The sequence below is a fragment of the Amphichorda felina genome (assembly GCF_050947745.1).
Source record: "Amphichorda felina strain 45539 chromosome Unknown scaffold_2, whole genome shotgun sequence".
NCBI classification, from domain to species: domain Eukaryota; kingdom Fungi; phylum Ascomycota; class Sordariomycetes; order Hypocreales; family Bionectriaceae; genus Amphichorda; species Amphichorda felina.
In genome coordinates this window covers 3,563,523-3,580,635 of record NW_028145048.1, presented here as the reverse complement: position 1 = coordinate 3,580,635, position 17,113 = coordinate 3,563,523, and the positions used below count along the sequence as shown (strand labels likewise).

Genomic DNA, 17,113 nt, shown 5'->3' with positions numbered 1-17,113 from the left:
ATTTGGTACAGATATAGGCTGTGTGCTTAAGTATAGGCTATTTAATGGGTAAATATGTAACATGGTCATATATGGAGGCCCAGTGGTGACGTTGGGCTATGGACCGTGGTCCAAGTTTGACATTACGACGGCTAATGCCCTCGTACAAGGTGCTGTGAAATGCCGGAACCCGACTCGTCTGCGCTGTCTGGTCAATCCCCGGTAGAAGCGTAGTTGTCCAATGCCTGGGATGCAGCGCCCCCGCGAGTATGACTCGCCTCGCTCCCCATGGTACTCCCGCGCACTTTGGCCCTCGCCATGGCCAACTGGTCTGCCCTCACCGTCTCGAGCTCCATCCACTCAGCCCTATCGCCCCCCTTACCGCGCTCCGAGGCACCCCATCCGCCGCTACCGTGGCTGTGCGTCGGACCCAGCCACTCGTTCTCCCCGGAGTCCTTCTTGGAGCGGAACGCGGGGAAGGCCTTGACGATGAGCGGGCGGATGATGGGCAGGCAGGCACAGATGACGGCGACGTTGGGCTCGATGATGGTCCACATAGTCGACGAGATGTCGTAGGTCAGGTCCGTCGTGGTGGCGATGATGTCGATGGTGGTGACGCGCAGGCACGACGTTACGATGATGAAGCTGCCCATGGCGAAGACGACCATGAGAGCAGCGCGCTGCACCCAGGGGATCTGTAGCCTGTACACAAGCGGCATGGGAATGAGGTAGATGACGATATCGGTCGCGATGGAGAAGCCTGCGTTGGCATACCAGAACTGCCCGTTGTCGATGCAGTGGCCCGGGATGGTCTTGTTGAAGGCCTTCTCCACCGGCGTGCACTGGAAGATGGTCACCAGGACCGAGGCCGTGCAGTACATGGCCACGCAGGTGATGAGGAACCAGCACGTCCACCGGAGCCACCGGACTCGTTCGAAGAGGCGGAGGTACAGCAGGAGGATGGAGCACTTGGTCAGGTTGATGGAGGTCTTGTAACTGATCTGGCACACGTAGAAGAACTGCAAAGAGACACCGGGTCAGTTACTTTATATACTCTGCTTGTATCCGTTGTTGTAGAAGAGGCTGGGGTAGTACCTTGAGGGTCATATGTAGGTCGTCTGGTTCGATCAGGGCAAAATGACGCCCGAAGCCATAGTGGCACGAGGCTATCATGACGCCGCTAGATACGAGGCAGCACACCTGTCGCTCGACATGAACATGATGTTCCTGAAGTATTACTAGCCCAAGACGGCCGATGTACTATTACTCACCAGAGCCGCGATGATGGTGTAGTCGTCAGCCCCCATCTTTCTCGCCTTGCGCAGGCGCGCCCACGTCCTGAGCCCGACGAGTAGCGGGCACAGGACCGTGAAGACGCCGACGGGGATATATATCATGTGGGCATTGTTGTCGTGCGGGTTCAGATGCTCTGCCGGAGGCGCCATGACGGCTAAAGCTTCGATGGCTCGGTTTGGCTGCTATGGGTAGTATCACAGCCGATAGCTTCACTGCCAAGGACGGACTGGACGACATCGAGGGCAGAGACTCAGACTCGGAGAGAGCAGTTTTAGGGGAAGGGGGGGATGGCAGTTTTGATGGGCAAGGGCGAGGCGATGGCATGCTGGCGGTGGCAGAGACACGATGGAACCCGACAACTGGCAAAGGTCTCAGAGGGTTTCGCCTGGATTGGTGCCGCGCAACTCGGCAGCCCACGCTGCGACATAGTCTCAACTGACAGACGTCAAAGCGAATCAAAGGTCCGTGGTCGGCCCATGGGGCCTCCATCATCTGGCCATGGCTGCCTTGATCGGGTACAGGTTCGGGCGACTGGGGACGCCGGCCATGACGATGACCCCAGTGCTGCTCACCTGGAACGAGATCATTCCCGGGAACGATATCGTCGATCCCGATTATGCACGCAGACGACCCCAACGGCTCGGATACATCCCTTGCCGACTAGGGCAGCTTAAATAGGTAGTGGAAGGGGAAACGTGCGTTTCGCATCGGTACGTACTTGCTTTTGCTTTCACTCGCTAACACACTAGCACAGACACATTATATGCAGGGTGAGATCCCTTTGATGACAAACGAATAATAATATTTGTATGCGAAAAAAGATTGACACAATGTTATTGTACTCGTGCTCGTACGAGTAATATGGCACTTGTGCGTGCAACCGCGCTCGGGCCGATCATTCGTACTGGATCGTGAACGGCTCCGACTCGGCAACGTCCCAGTCCTTCTGCTTGCGGGCGTTGCCCTGGATCCTGAGCGCCCGGACGACAATCTTGTACTTGCCCGGGGGTGCATACAGGCCATTGTCCAGCTGGCCGTCCCAGGCGCCGACATTCATATCGCGGCCGACGTACTTGAGCGGGAACCCCTTGACCTGGCCAAGGGTCTTGGTGCGGAAGAAGTTGGACAGGCGGCGGTTCCTGACCTTGAAGAGGGGCACGACATCGGCGCGGAGGGTGGTGCTGCCCAGGGCGAGCTGGGCGGCCACGAGGGGGAGGACGGCCTCGGACGAGTCGGATCCCGGGGCGGGCAGGGTGAAGGTGGTGTTGGAGGCGATGGGGGCGTACGACTCATCGGTGGACAGGGCAATCCAGGCACTCTCGGAGTCGAGGACCGTGTGCTTGTGCAGAGAGCCGCTGACACCCTGGTAGGGGAGCGAGAGGGACGTGCCGTCGGATCCGTTGACGGCGACAAACCCGGACCACACGGGCAGGCGGGAGGCGTCGAGGCCACGGGGGGCCTTGGGCATCACGTCGATGAAGACGGACTCGCCGGAGCCGACGGTGATCTTAGTCTCGCTGAAGGAGAGCTTGGCGGCAGCGTCGTTGGCCTCGTTGGGGAAGGCCGCCGGGTAGATGGAGCCGGTATCCAGCGTGTACATGGACACGGTGGGCACGTGGGACACCTCGTAGGTGACTTCCTTGTCGCCCGTGTTGGTTATGGTAAAGTTCAGGACCTTGGAGAAGGTGGCCGAGTCGCCAAACGAGAGACCCGAGGGCTCGATGATGGCCTTGGCGTGCGCAGCATCGTAGGCCTGGATGAGGCCGGCTCCCTGCTGGGGGACGGGGGCGAGGAAGGAGTAGAAGGAGGCGCCGTCGTTGAAGAGCTGCGGGTTTCCGGTGGAGGCGATAGCGTTGCGGATCTCGGCCGGGTCCAGGGTGCCTCGGACCTCAGAGATGAGGGCATAGGCGGCGGCGGCAAGCGGGCAGGCCATTGAGGTTCCGGACAGGACGGCGTAGCTGCCCAGGGCGAGGGGGTAGGTGGACAGGATGTTGCCTCCGGGGGCGCCGAACGAGGGCTTGAGCTCCTCGAGATCCCACATGGGGCCCCAAGTCGTGTAAGTGCTGAGAGCACCGCCCGAGGCCGAGTTGATGGGGTGGACGAGCGTCGTCTCGGCGTCTTCGGGGTTGGTGACGGTGAGGACAACCTCAGAGCCGGCCTCGAGCAGTTCGAGCCAGGCCTTGCCAACGTCAGCCGTGACCATGCCACCGGCCACCATGCCGGGCACCGCGCCGATGTCGATTTGGACAGCTCCTCCCACATTGTTGTAGACGATGAGGTACTTGGCTCCGAACTTGGCGGCGTTCTGGGCCTTCTGGGTGTAGGTGCAGCTTCCGCGGCGGACAAGCACAATATACTTGCTTAGGTCGGGCGTGTCCTCCGGATAGGGATCGCAGCCACCATTGGGGACCGTGGGATCAAAGTCAGCCGCCCACAGGGGGAGGCTGATATCGTTCCAGGCCGAGGGTGAGCCGGCTGAGTAGCCAAAGTCCTGGCTCTCGCCACCGTCGACGCTGAACTTGGACAGGTACAGGAGCGTGGGCGACTCGGTGTTGTCGAACGAGGCAATGGACGCCACGCCACGACCGCCGGACGCCGTCGAGGCGAAGAACATGCCGAGATCGCCGTCGTTGCCAGCCGAGATGGTGCAAGGAACGCCCTGCTCAACAATAGCCGCCACGGCAGCAGACCAGGCCTCATCGGCCCAGCCGCTGGGGCCGCCGATGGAGGCAGTGATGATGTCGGCGCCGTCCTCAAAGGCCTGGTTGAAGGCGGCAATGAGGACGTCGTTGCCCGCGCTGCCATCGCAGCCAAAGACCCTGTAGGCACCCAGGGTGGCATCCGGGGCACCTCCGATGAAGCCGTATTCGTTCTCCAGAGCGGCGACAATGCCGGCGACGTGGGTGCCATGGCCGAAGCAGTCCATGGGGTCATCGTCGGGGACGGGCGTGTTGTAGCCGTCGTAGTCATCGCCAACGATATCTGTGCCGAAGGAGACATGGCAGTTCTCGCCGAAGCAACCTCCCAGGGCGGGATGGTTGTAGTCAATCTGGACACATGTTATTAGTTGGCGCCCCCATATCGAGAGCTGGGGCTACTTACACCCGTGTCGACAACGGCAATCTTGATGCCCTTGCCCGTGACGCCCTCCTTGTGGAGCTTGTCGATCTGGGTCATGAGGTGAGGAGAGTAGGCGGTTGTTTCGTTGTCCCTCTTGTCGAGGCCAGCCGCCTGGGTCGAGGGCTCGCCGATCGAGTTGACAATGGGCCTAGGGATCTCGTAGAGCTCCACAGGCCACATGTTCTTGACAGAAGCAGACGAGGCAATCGAGGCGGCCTTGGTTTCAGCATTTTCAATGTCGTGGAGCTGGACCGAAACGCCCTTGAACAGCTTGTAGTCGAGCTTCACACGCGTCGTGCCTTCACTGCCGACCTTGGTGTAGAAGTCGGCCGTGTCCTATTATTACATAGCATCGTCAGCGGAGGCTCTTGTCTCAGTATTGAAACAAAGAACCCACATGTCCATCCTCAAACTCAAAGATGTAGGCGCCAGGAACGTGGACTCGGGTCGGTTTGCCATGGCTCTTGGCCGCCCAGGCAGAGGGGGCCAGCGCAAGGAGCGCAGTGAAGAGAGACTGAAGGGGTGCCATTTTGGAGGGTCCCTATCGCAGAATTCCCACTCTGTGCACCTTCAGGACGATGACGATCCCTGGGGAGGTGGCTGCTGGCTTGTCATTATATGCATCTTGCTCCAGAGCCCAACGGCCCTTGCCGTCCTTCCCAGGGGCGCCATCTGGGGTGAGCACCAAGGCCCAAGGGTCTCATCCCAGAGCCCCATCCCGGACCCCCAGAGACTGATCCTGTGATCCTGTGGGCACTGCAGCCACCTGGACCCCAGGGATTGGAACTGCCTAAAACGCAGAAGGCCTTTGATGGCCAAGCAGCACTCTGGTCTGCAGACGGGAGATTGCAAGGTCAGCAAGGCCAGCAGGGACGGCAAGGATAGAGATCCGGGCGCCGGATGGTCGTTGAAACGCTATCGCACATGGCACAAATCCAATGGTCCTCTGCATGACGTGCTTGGCAAAGAATATTGTGTTCGGCAGGGCGGTGCCGAAGGCCAAAGTTCCTCTTGGGCGACATGGAGAACTTGGCGACCTGCCGAATCTGGTTGACAATTGGCCCATGGACTGACGCGCCTGGAGTCAGGGACAGATGGCCTGCTGTTGGTCTATCCCAACACCGGCGTGAATCTCTTCCCGAGGTCAGCAGCACAGCAGCTTCTCGTCAACTCGGCACATGTACCGTGGCACGGCAACCAGAGAGTTCGAGAAGCGGGAAATGAGGGGAGTTGGTGCAGCCAAGACGATCACCGCACGGCTCGCAAGCCAAGCTGGAGATGCCCAGGCTGCGGCAGAGATTGGGGGTTCGGGAATTGCTCGCGGGGTGACGGTAGTGACGGTAAATGCTCTCGTAGTACGGAGTACCAGGTATGTAGCTTGCAGGGGGCGCCCAATAATTGATGCCCCTTGACCCCCCAAAGTGGCAGTCATCATAGTACTAACTTAGTTACATGATGGCCCGTTCACCATCGCATCGCCCTCATCGACCAACAGACTAGTACGGAGTATTACGCCCCATATCCGGAAGAACGGCTCCTTTGCCTGTGGGTTTTATAATACCTCACGGGCCCTTTGCCTGGTACTATTGTATAGGGGCATTCGCCGCCCTCCGAAGCTGCCGAGGACTCGAGATACTATGTAGCCCTGGCCAATGCATTGTCAGCAAGTATCCGTACAGCCTGCGGTCACCCACGTTGACACGGTTGGACCAGGGCAACTGGCAATAGGTGGTATTAGGTGGTATCAAGACATGCATAAAAGATAATATTCCGAAGCACCTACGTCTTGTAGCAGTATCCGTGGTCTTCGTACCAGCATGTCGGTTCCCGATCGTCACAAGACATGCAGTGGTGGATCGTTCGTGGCACGGCCCCCCAGACCCTTATATATATATATCATAATGTGCGAGCAAACTGAATCTACGGATAGCCGTGTTCGCATCTGCACTTGAGACTGAAGACAAGCTGAGCACTGCACGATCGCGTTGTTTCAAGTGACAAAATGGTCCGCTGGACGAGGTGGGGGAGTCGAGGTCCCGTTGCCATTCCGTGGAGCCTGTAGTGCACTCCCTGCACTGCCTGGCCCAGCCCAACTCTGTCTTGTAGCATGCTTCCCCGCCTCAGCCTAGCTAGCACTCCCCGGCGACGGTTCATCCTCGGCCGTCCCGCCAATAGCCGCCCTCGCTGACCAATTCGAACTCCAACGAAATCTCCAAGCACCATCACCAAATCACCATCCGCCGTCGTTCAAATCGAATCGTATCGCATTGCATTGCATCGTCACCAACTTCACTCCCGCGACCCTCCCACTGCGCCTCCGCCAATGCCCCGTCCCACATCCTTCGACCCGCCACAATGACCCTCCTCCCCACCGCCCGCGCGGCCCTCCGCACCCGCTCCTCCCCCCTCCTCTTCCTCCACCTCCGGCAACAACAACCATCGCCATCGCCATCGCCATCCTCCCTCCTCTCCGCCCCTTGCCGCCTCTACTCCTCCTCCTCCCCCTCCGACGAAGCCTCCTCCATGACCCCCACCGAGTCCTCCATCGCAAGCACCCTCTCCTCCCACGACTCCCTCCAGCCCACCACCTCGGTCCTCGTCCGCGACATCTCCGGCGGCTGCGGCTCCATGTACGCCATCGACATCGCCTCGCCGCGCTTCAAGGGCCTCGGCCTGCTCGCCCAGCAGCGCCTCGTCAACCGTGCCCTGGGTGACCAGGTCAAGCAGTGGCACGGCCTGCAGATCCGGACGAGCGTCCCCGCCGAGTAATCAATCACCTTCGACCGACCAAGACCATCGCCGATGGAACAGTATAACAGCATATATATATATATACCTACACTTGGCGGGCTCCGATTGGCGACATCATCTTTAAATCTCCTTCTAAGCATTAAAATCTTGTACAACAAAATCACATGGGCGGATGGAATCGGGCTACTGAGCGAAAGTGCCTCGCGACTTGGTCAGACGAGAACCTCGCTGTATAATATCATCATAGACTTGGGCTGGGCGGCCTGTACACAACAAGACACACAACCATTGAATGAATGCATAGCTAAATCGTGTTCAGCATATTCTAAATCTAGCAATTTCATCCATCCCATACGCCGCTAATATACTCTACTCCTCAAGTCAATGACTGTCATGCGTGTTTCGAGCCAGTGATAAAATGACACTCCAAGAAGACGCCTATCAGGAAATCCCCAACACTTAATCCCGGAGGTACTTGAGAAGCTGCTCCCGCTCCTCCACGGGCATCACTCTCAGCACCTCGCGCACACCCTTCCACCCGGCCTTCATGTTGTTGCGCACCAGGCCCGCCACCTCGTTAGACAGCTTGTCCGCCCTGAGGGCGTCCACCTTCTCGCCAATGGCCTTCCTCTCCGATTCGTACCACTCCGTCACCGCACGGTCGTCCTTCTCCCACTCCACGATTCCAGACCAGCTCTTGAGCAATTGTTGGTTGTGTGCCCGGATCTCGCTCGTCTTGGCGGTGCTCTGGCTGCCAGGAGACGCCAGCGAGGTCGCCGCCATCCGCTTGAGGATATACTCCTCGTTGAGACGACGGCGAAGGCGCCAGTAGAAGAACCGGCGGGCATTGACAAACTCCAATTGGTCGCGAATCACACCCTTGGCCTTCATGCGCCCTGCGCGGTCGTGCAGGTCAGCGTACTGGACCGCAATCTGCGCGTAGACGGGCAGCAGCTGCTTCTCTCGGATCGTCATCTTGCTCTTCACATCCTCGACAGCCTCCGCTGGCAGGCTCTTGTCATCCAGCTGCTTCTTCAGCGCGGCATAGGTGGGGTCGAGTCGCGCCATGGTCTGCAGCTGCTTGTCCTTGCGGTACTTGATACCAATGATACCCTCCGGCTCGAGAACACCACCACGGGCCTCCTCATCGGCGTACATCTCCATGGTATCGGGGGCAATGGTCGGGTCAACCACCACCCAGGATCCACCACGCAGCTCGCCGAACGGAGGGATATAGATGAAGACGGGCTGCTCAAACTTGGTGAGGGCATCGACGATGAAGGAACCATACTTCAGCACCTCGTTGTACATGTCGCGCTGGCCGCCAGAGAAACCACGCCAGTTGGCCAGGATCATGAGGGGCAGCTGCTCGCCGTGGTTAAAGTCGTTGATGGCCTGCGCCGTCTTGAAAGCGGAGTTGGGGTACCACACGCCACCAGCCTCGTTGCAAACCTGCTCAATGGAATCAGGCTGGGCAACATCAGCGGGCGTGACGCGCTCCACGCTGCGAGTCTCGACAGCAATGACACCCATAGGGATACCACCCAGGCGGGCACGGCCGACAACGACAGTCTGCGCCCACCCGCCGAGAGTCTCCACAAACGAGTCCTTGTCGAAGAGACCGCTAAGATAAGTGCCATCCTCCTCCGTCTTGCCACCAATCATCCATCGAACGTCATATGGTTGCTTCTGGGGCGGGAAGTACGTGATATCACGGTCCCAGTCATCGACAATGGGGCTCAGAGCCACGGGGCTACCTCGCTTCTCAGGGACGAACGACAGCCACTCAACCACCCGAGACACACCAGCAAAATCGTCAGCCGCCGTCATGTGAGAGACACCGTTACGGTACATAATCTGAGTGCCACCAAGCTGCAGGTTGGACGAGTACACCTCCCGACCGAGCAGGTTGTTGAGGGCAGGAGCACCGGTGAGGATGATGGGTTGGCCCTCGATCTGGACCACACGCTGTCCTAGGCGCACAAGATAAGCGCCGATACCAACTGATCGGCAGGTAACCAGCGTCACCGTGAAGATATCGTTGTAGGCTCGGCTCGTGGCACCCGCAATCAGACCGGATCCCCTCAAGCACTCCACACCAAGACCGTCCTCCTGTCCGATGATGGTGACGATCTTGTGCCTCTTCTCACCGTCTTCAGAGATAGTCTCGGTGATGACGGTATCCTTGAAGCGGTCGCGCGCCTCGTCGTCGAGGTATAGGTAGCGGAAGCCGGCATCCTGCTTGGTCTCGTCATTCCATGCAACCTTGAAGTAGGGCATCAGCTCTTCTGCAAGACCCAGGCGGGCACCAGAGTTGGCAGACAGATAGATGCGAGGGATGCCAAGCTTGCGGGCCAGTTCAGTGCACTTGTGGAAAAAGTTGTCCTCCTTAGGGCCAAAGGATCCAATCTTGTAAGTAATGTCGTTGGCCACGACAATGAAGCGCCGTCCAGACGGGTACTCGGGAGTGCGGGCACGGAAGATCCAACCAACCATACCGCACGTGTTGGTGCCGGGCTCACGGTTGACCTCTTCCAGGTTATCCTTGTCGTCAAGCACGAGCTCAGTAAAGTGCAGGCAGTCCCCAGTCTTGGGCTGCTGAGTGCTGAGAGCAGGCTGCTTCTTGATGGCCTTGTTCCAAGAGTTCTGGATAGCCTGGCGGAAGAGCTCAGGGAAGTCGTACACGTATTGGGTTCCCATGAGGTGAGCCTTATATCTCTTAGGCTGGAGCCAATTCTTGGTAGGATACGGCGTGGAGACCGACATCAGGTGCATCGGTCCCTTCTCCTTGGTGCCTCCCACGCTCTGGAAAACCCAGTCGCCCTTCTCCGACTTCCGCTCGGCATACATGTCAACATCGACGATGAACCCTGAGGTGTTGGTGATGATGACACGCAGGGGGTAGGGCTGGCTAGTCGTGGGATCCGTGCAGATAATGCGGATCTCGACCTGGGAAACGCGCAGCCTCCACGCCCGAGCGCCGAAGCGATCCAGGAAGCCCTGGAGGCTCTTCTCGACTTCACGGGGGTGCAGCTGGAAGACGGGTGTGAAGTTCATGAAAATATGGTTGAGATCCGAGTTGTTGTTGCCAGTAATCTCCAGCGCGTCGAAGATGTCGTTGATGACACGGTCGGCCTCGGAAATGAGATACTCAGCGGTAGGGATCTCGTCACGGAGGCGGCCAGGTCGGATAACCGCGCGGGTAAAGTAGCGCTTGTCTGTGTCCACAGTCTTGCCAATGCCCTCGTAAACGTGAATGTTCTTGTTCTCGGTGAAGACGGGCTTGATGTTAAACTTGGAGAGGCGGGCCAGCTCGAGCTGGAAAGCAGTGGCAGGCTCACTGTGACGAATGCTAGCATCTTCGTGGTACTCGGGGCCACGGAAGGTGTAGTAGCGGGGGTACGAGCCATCCTGGTAACCACAGATGAATGTCAGGCGACGCACTCCGCGGCTCAGGAGATCGTCCTTGAACTGCTTAACGACAGGGGTAAGGCGCTCCAGCGTCTCCTGGTCATTGGTGCTCTCAGCATCGCGGACAGCAATGTTGACGACAGCCGACAGCTCGCCAAGGTTAAGCTTCTTAGGTCGGGTCGCAGCGGCCGTGGGGTTCCGCTGGCGGCTCAGGTCGCTCTTCAAGGTCGGCCCAGCGTCATCGTCATCCGACTTGTCGCTGGGAGGAGCCAAAACCTCCAAGGCCTTTTGCAAAGCCTCGTCAGTCTCATCGATGTACTTGCAGGGCACAATAACACCACGTCGGTTCGGCTCTTCATCCATCCTAGAAGTCACATAGGACATATCGCTAACCGAGCGAATGCGACCACCCAGACCGCCGTCAGCCTCACCAACCTCACCGGGGGTGGGTGGCGTGGAGGGAACGGGGGACTCCAGGGGCAGACCGAATTCGGACTGGCCAATCTTGCGCAGGTTAAAGTCCCAGGAGATGTAATGGGGGGAATCCGTCTCGTCAGAGTGGTACTCAATCTTCTTCAAGATATAAGCACGGTAAGCACGGCGGACGTAGACCTCAAGAGCTGCCAGTCCGACCCAAGGATCATCATGAGCGAAGAACAGCGTCAACACATCGAAGACGGTGTACTTGGAATCAACGACCTCCTTGATGATATCCAGGCTGGGTTCGCGGTGGTCCCATCCGGACTCACCGTATCGAGACTCGATGACAGAGGAGCGGAGAATATGCTCCATCTGACCAGCGCGCTCGTCCAGCGAGGGGAGGGAGCACTGAATCATGATCTCACGCGCCTTCAGCGAGACCTTGGCGGTCGAGCGAGAGTACTGCAGCTCAGCCAGCTTACGCAGAATGTCGCGAAGGAACTTAGCAACATGGCCGACATTGGGCTTATTAGGCCTGTACTCGTCGAGGATGGCAAGAACAAGAGTGCTCTTAGAGCTAACACGGCTGTGAGACAGAACCGTCTGGACAACCTTGTCGATTTCCTCCTTGTTTTGATCACGGAGCTTGAGGACGACAGTCTCCTCCTGGGGCTGGTTCATAAACAGCGACTCGACTTCCCAGTACGTGTCAAGAAGGCTCTTGATGGCGTTGAGTTCACGCACCTTCTGGCCTTCTGCGTACTGGTCGATGACATTGGACAGGGGCGCAAGGGTCGTCTTCAGCGCCTCCACATCAGCCTCAGCAACGTGATCCTCGAGGAATTTGGTGAAGGTCTTGCTGAGCGCCTTGGAGGGGAACTCAGAGTGACGAGCCTTGGCTCGCTCCACGATCTGCGTGAACTGTGCGTCCAGCTTCTGCGGCATCCGGGCGTGGAGAGCAGAGAACTGGGCATTCCATTCGCTGTAGGGCAGCTCAGGGTTGCGCATAACCTCGACCAACTCCTTCAGCGTCTGCTCCATGATGACCGAGTTGTCGTAGCCCTGGAGAATGTTGTAGAGCCTGTTGTAGAGAAGAGTGAAACGCTGGGCTGGCTTGGTTCCCACCACGATAGGCTCGCCGAAATGGGGCAGCTTGCCAACGAAGGGCTGAGCCTGCTTGACGCGGCTGGGGTCATCTAGCGCAAGAATACCAAGAATATCGCCCGCTTCGAGACCAGCACCAGGCGGCTTAATCAGCTGGACATAGCCATCCTCCTGGGCCACAAGAGGCATGTGCATCTTCATGACCTCGACTTCGGCAAAGGTCTGGCCAGCCCGAACGTGGGCACCATTCTCCACCGAGTACTTGACCAGCTTGCCAGGGCTAGGAGTACGCAGCTGCGTGGGGTCGTTCTCTTGCTCGAGCAGGCAGGTCTTGGAGTCGACGGACAGGCGCGTGGCGCCAACTTCCTCCTTCCAGTAGATGTTGTGGCTGTGGCCGTCGAGCAGGATGAGCAGACCACCGTCTCTCAGAGCACGAACGCCGACAGAGCACTTGGAGCCATTGATGAAGAGATGGTAGCTGTCCGCGCTGGACCGGGTGGCTGTGAACTTGTACCGATATCCGTCGTAGATGAAATCGATGGTAAAAACAGTCTTGAGAATGTGACTTGGGGGCACCTGACCCTTCTCAATACCGGCTCGGTAGGTGGCAAGACACTCCTCGCTTGCAATATGAGCCTTGGTGATAGCACCGCATACCACGGCAAGCATCGTATCGGGCCTCTCAGCGGTCAACCGCTTCGAGATGAGCTCATCAAGCCAGCCAGTGGAGATGGTGTTCTCCTCGAAATCTTCAGTCTCCAGGAGCTTGATCAGGTACTCGACCGTTGTCTTAAAGTCACCACGGATGCTCAGCTCCTTGAGAGCAATGACCATGTGTTTCCGCGAAGCTGAACGGTTCTCGCCGTAGGCAAAGATGTGCCCAAACTGCGAGTCCGAGTAACTGTGGATACCACCCTGAGTACCGACAGAGAAATAACCCCAGACGTTGGAGCTACTCCTGAAGTTGAGCTCGTGCATGACACCGTTGGAGGGCTTAAACCCCTCACCAGGGTCCTCGGAGGTGATTCGGCAGGCGGTCGTGTGGCCCTTGGGTGTCGGTCGGCGCTGGGACTGGGCAGTGCCCTCCAGCTTGAACTCGAAGTCGATCTCGCTGGAGGTCCTCGGGTCAACGCCATAGAGTAGCCTGATGTCGCGGATGCGGTGCAAGGGTAGACCCATGGCAATCTGAAGCTGGGCTGCGGGCAGGTTGACACCGCTAACCATCTCCGTGGTAGGATGCTCGACCTGGAGACGGGGGTTGAGCTCGAGGAAGTAGAACTTATCGTCAGCGTGGGAGTACAGGTACTCGACAGTACCAGCCGAGACGTAGCCGACAAGCTTTCCTAACCGCACAGCGGCGTCTTCCATCATCTTGAAAGTGTCGGGCTTGGCAATGGTGACTGGCGCCTCCTCGATAATCTTCTGGTGGCGTCGCTGAACAGAGCAATCTCTGCCGAAAAGGGAAATATTGTTGCCGTACTGGTCGGCCAGGAGCTGGACCTCCAGATGGCGGGCGTTTCCAGCCAGCTTCATGATGAAGATGGGGGATCCGGGAATCTCGCTGGCAGCCGCCTTGTACAGTGCCTCAAAATCTTCCTCGCCCACGGCCTTTCGGATACCCTTGCCACCACCGCCTTCGGATGCCTTGATCATGACTGGGAAGCCAATCTCCTTGGCCTTTTCCAGGCCCTCCTGCCATGAGGTCACGCAGCCCTTCGCGTACACCTCATCGGGGACAGTCACGATGTCATTGTCGTCGACCTCGACCTCGTCCACACCAGTTCCCGACCAGGGAATACACGGCACATCAGCGTGCTGGGCGACAATTGTGGAGGAGATCTTGTCACCCAGCGAGCGCATCGCCGAACCGGGGGGTCCGATGAAAACAATCTTTTTCGGGGAGGCAGCCAGCGATTCTGGCAGTTTCGGGTTTTCTGAAGCGTGTCCCCTGTGGCGCCTGTCAGCTCCCAAATCTCACTGTATATCCTCGATTGTGCCTTACCATCCTGCCCACACGGCGTGGACATTCATACGCTCCGCAATATCGACAATGAGCTCGACATTGGCGTAGTTGTGGTTGTTGGTGCCGCCGGGAACCTCGACGTAGTGGTCCGCCATGCGGATGTAGTCGGCGTTGGCCTGCAGATCGTCGGGCGTGGCCATGACAGTGAAGTGGATGGCTCGCTCGTCACCGAATGTCTCGTATGCCCACTTACGGACTGACCGGATCTCTTTGACGGCTGCGATACCGTTGTTTGCGATCAGGACCTATGCGACACCCATGGTCAGCATGTTTGGCGTGGGTTGGGAGAGGTTACTCTCCAGAGTCCCTGAGAGGTGATAACTCACGTTCGTGATGACGGTGTGGCCGTCATTTTGGGCCACAAAGTCCTTGACCTTGCTCTCGGGCGCATTCTCCAAGCGGCTACCTCCAATGAAGTGGTCCGCAATGTTGTGTTTCTCGGCGTACGAGGCCTTACCGTTGGCATGTGGCGCTCCATTGGAGCCGTTAGCCAGTTGCGCCATGGCTGCTGTTATGTGAGGATCAGGAGAGATTGCGTGTAATGGTGGATAGAATGGCCGCAAGAGGTGCAGGCTGTCATAAACCCGCAGGAAGAGGAGAGAAAGGCGAGAGAGGATGTTCTCGCCGATCACACACGATGCGCTAGACTGCCTGTACCGCTGGAAAGCAACAAGTAGTACGGAAGAATTAGAAGAAGCGTAAAGTATTAAAAAGATGCCGTCTCTTGAAGTGCGACGGGGGTTGATGGGAGGGGAATGACGAGAGTGTCGCTGGTGTCGTGGGAGAAGACGAAGGGAGAAGAAATTGCCCTGGTGGTGGAACAAAAGTGTCGGTCGTGTGATGGAGCGACGGCGGCAGAAAAGATGGATGGACCGAAGATCTGTTGGGAGATGGGCCATTAGCGTCGGGTCGTTGCCAGTGCGGCAACCTCAGGGGTCCGTCCGATGGGGGGGCAGGGGGAGGGAAGGCCCAACGGGGGAACAGCCAATGCAATCAAGTCAGCCATCAACTGGCCCGGATCCACTGTCCAGAGTCCGTGGCGCCGGGAGCTGCGGCAGCCGTAGACCGTCCACGGTGATGAACCGGCAGGTATTACGGGTACCGAGTACGAGTACTACGGGTACCGAGCACCAGTACTACGAGTACCCGATACAGAGTACTCCGTACAGACGGTCATTACCTATTGCCTCTTGATGGTTCACAGCGGTTCACAACGGCTGCAACTGCCGCAACTGCCATAGCCAGTCGATACCAACGGCTGAAGTGGGATAAAGCGGCGGAGGTGGGATGAGGAAACTCGGAGATGGCAACTATGTAGTACACGACTTACCAGATCCGCACCCATGTTCAGACCAGTACATCCAACCCAAGATTTGGGGATCACTTACATGCTTCTCGTGGCTTGAGACGCCAGGAATACTGGTACGAGGAGTACCCGATCGTATACTGTTAGTACCTGTCAGTGCAACTGCGTTTTAACCCGACTCGCCAATGCCAGCGACTACTAGTGATGGACGATGGAAACAAACTAGCCGCGGGCGGTGAAGACTTCTCCATAATATGGAGACGCTGGCTGTCATGTTCGCTTGAACTCTATCTGATTCTGTGATAAAATAGGCAATCATGAATCATTCGGGCGACACCTTCCCGATCCAAGCAACTATGGTCCCCGTGACGGCTCAAACTCGATCTTGAGGGGTTACATTGCAAGCCTCCGGAATAACGTGGAGTAAGCAGCTCTTCGAGTTGCCGGAGTTGAGGGAATGCAAGGTGATCAATAATAAGCCATCAGCCCTCGAGTCTGACGCCATGCACCATTATCTTGCAACGCAGCAGATACAACCTACGTATTACTGTACTTACCTGCCAGGGCCGAGAGGGGCGGCGCGTGAGCCACCTGCAGCCCAGCAGCCGATGCGCCAATCAGTCGCCACGTTGGGGCTTCTGACGTCGATCAAGGTCGAGGTTGAACTTATCGATAACCGGCGACTTTCGCCTCCAACCGGCGACTCGGCGAGTTTCCCATCAGCAAGCAGAGTGGGAAATATCCCGTCCGTGTGTGGTATTACTCGTAATGATACCCCGTAAGCCAAAAATAATCCCGTTTGTAAGATACGAATACGACGACTTTGATCCAGCACCGAAGCTGTCAGCCCGTCGCTATCAGTGTCATCAATCCAAACCCCGAGGAGTCCTCCGAGAACCACGCTTGTTGTTGAAATTACCTCTTGCCCGAGGCCTGGCGCAAATTTTTGCCGCGGATGCTCAGTGCTCAGTTCCATCCAAGACGTGGAACCCTGGAGAATCTGCCCCAACGTGCAACCCCATCCTTTGAACGTGTTCCCTGTCATCGCCCTGCCACCCGCGCGGATTAACATCAACATCGTACCACTTTGCCAGCACCCAGAAAGTCCAGCCGGACAGAGGCAAGACAGACCATGAAATACTATATATACCCGGCTACAAATGATTCCCCTCATCAAGTCAATAACCCTTTTTTTTTGTACCCACCCAGCGTTCACCTACCGCCAAACACACGTCCTTCCGTCCGTCCGTCCGCCATTTTCACACTCCCCCAATTGTTGAGTTCTGGCAGCCAACCACCCCTCTGGGCGTGAGCGAGGCGTGCCGCCAGCAAAACTCCCCCACACGCCCGCGCGACTAGTACACTCAACATCTGAATTCCCTCCGCGGCCTACCCGGTGGCCGCTGACGATTTCCTGATCTCGACGCCAACCACAACGTCCGTATAGATATTAGAGCCAAGTTGATTTCCACAAATAGTCAGTAGATTGTATTATGGAAGATTGCAAAGTTTGAGTTTCTTCTCTGCCGAATGGGCCTTCCCACTATAATATACGGCCAAATTTGCTTTTCACAATCGAAATCTTTTAGACAAAGTGCTTCCTAGCATCAAGTGTATATGCGCCATTAGACATGACAGTCCGCCATCTTCTGATGATGTTTCTATTATAGCAACACTCGTTCATGGTTCAATATATCCAGTCG

The 17,113-nt window shown here is 57.5% G+C and overlaps 4 protein-coding genes across 4 annotated transcripts; 1 reads left to right on the top strand and 3 right to left on the bottom strand.

The window, feature by feature from the left end:
- Positions 1-191: 191 nt before the first annotated feature.
- Positions 192-1,424, bottom strand: ACO1O0_002667 (uncharacterized protein; the record flags this gene model as incomplete). The annotated part of the gene is made up of 3 exons (XM_083192132.1): positions 192-998; positions 1,075-1,206; positions 1,251-1,424. 3 exons carry the CDS (start codon positions 1,422-1,424, stop codon positions 192-194), a joined length of 1,113 nt encoding a protein of 370 aa, XP_083053346.1.
- Positions 1,425-2,170: 746 nt separating this feature from the next.
- On the bottom strand, positions 2,171-4,924 carry ACO1O0_002666 (peptidase S8/S53 domain-containing protein; the record flags this gene model as incomplete). The annotated part of the gene is made up of 3 exons (XM_083192131.1): positions 2,171-4,324; positions 4,378-4,731; positions 4,793-4,924. The coding sequence occupies 3 exons, from the start codon at positions 4,922-4,924 to the stop codon at positions 2,171-2,173; spliced, it is 2,640 nt and encodes an 879-aa protein (XP_083053345.1).
- Positions 4,925-6,750: 1,826 nt separating this feature from the next.
- ACO1O0_002665 (bola protein) lies at positions 6,751-7,164 on the top strand (the record flags this gene model as incomplete). Its single annotated transcript, XM_083192130.1, has 1 exon — positions 6,751-7,164. One exon carries the CDS (start codon positions 6,751-6,753, stop codon positions 7,162-7,164), a length of 414 nt encoding a protein of 137 aa, XP_083053344.1.
- Positions 7,165-7,605: 441 nt separating this feature from the next.
- On the bottom strand, positions 7,606-14,607 carry ACC1 (acetyl-CoA carboxylase ACC1; the record flags this gene model as incomplete). Its single annotated transcript, XM_083192129.1, has 3 exons — positions 7,606-14,029; positions 14,096-14,349; positions 14,431-14,607. The coding sequence occupies 3 exons, from the start codon at positions 14,605-14,607 to the stop codon at positions 7,606-7,608; spliced, it is 6,855 nt and encodes a 2,284-aa protein (XP_083053343.1).
- Positions 14,608-17,113: the final 2,506 nt, after the last annotated feature.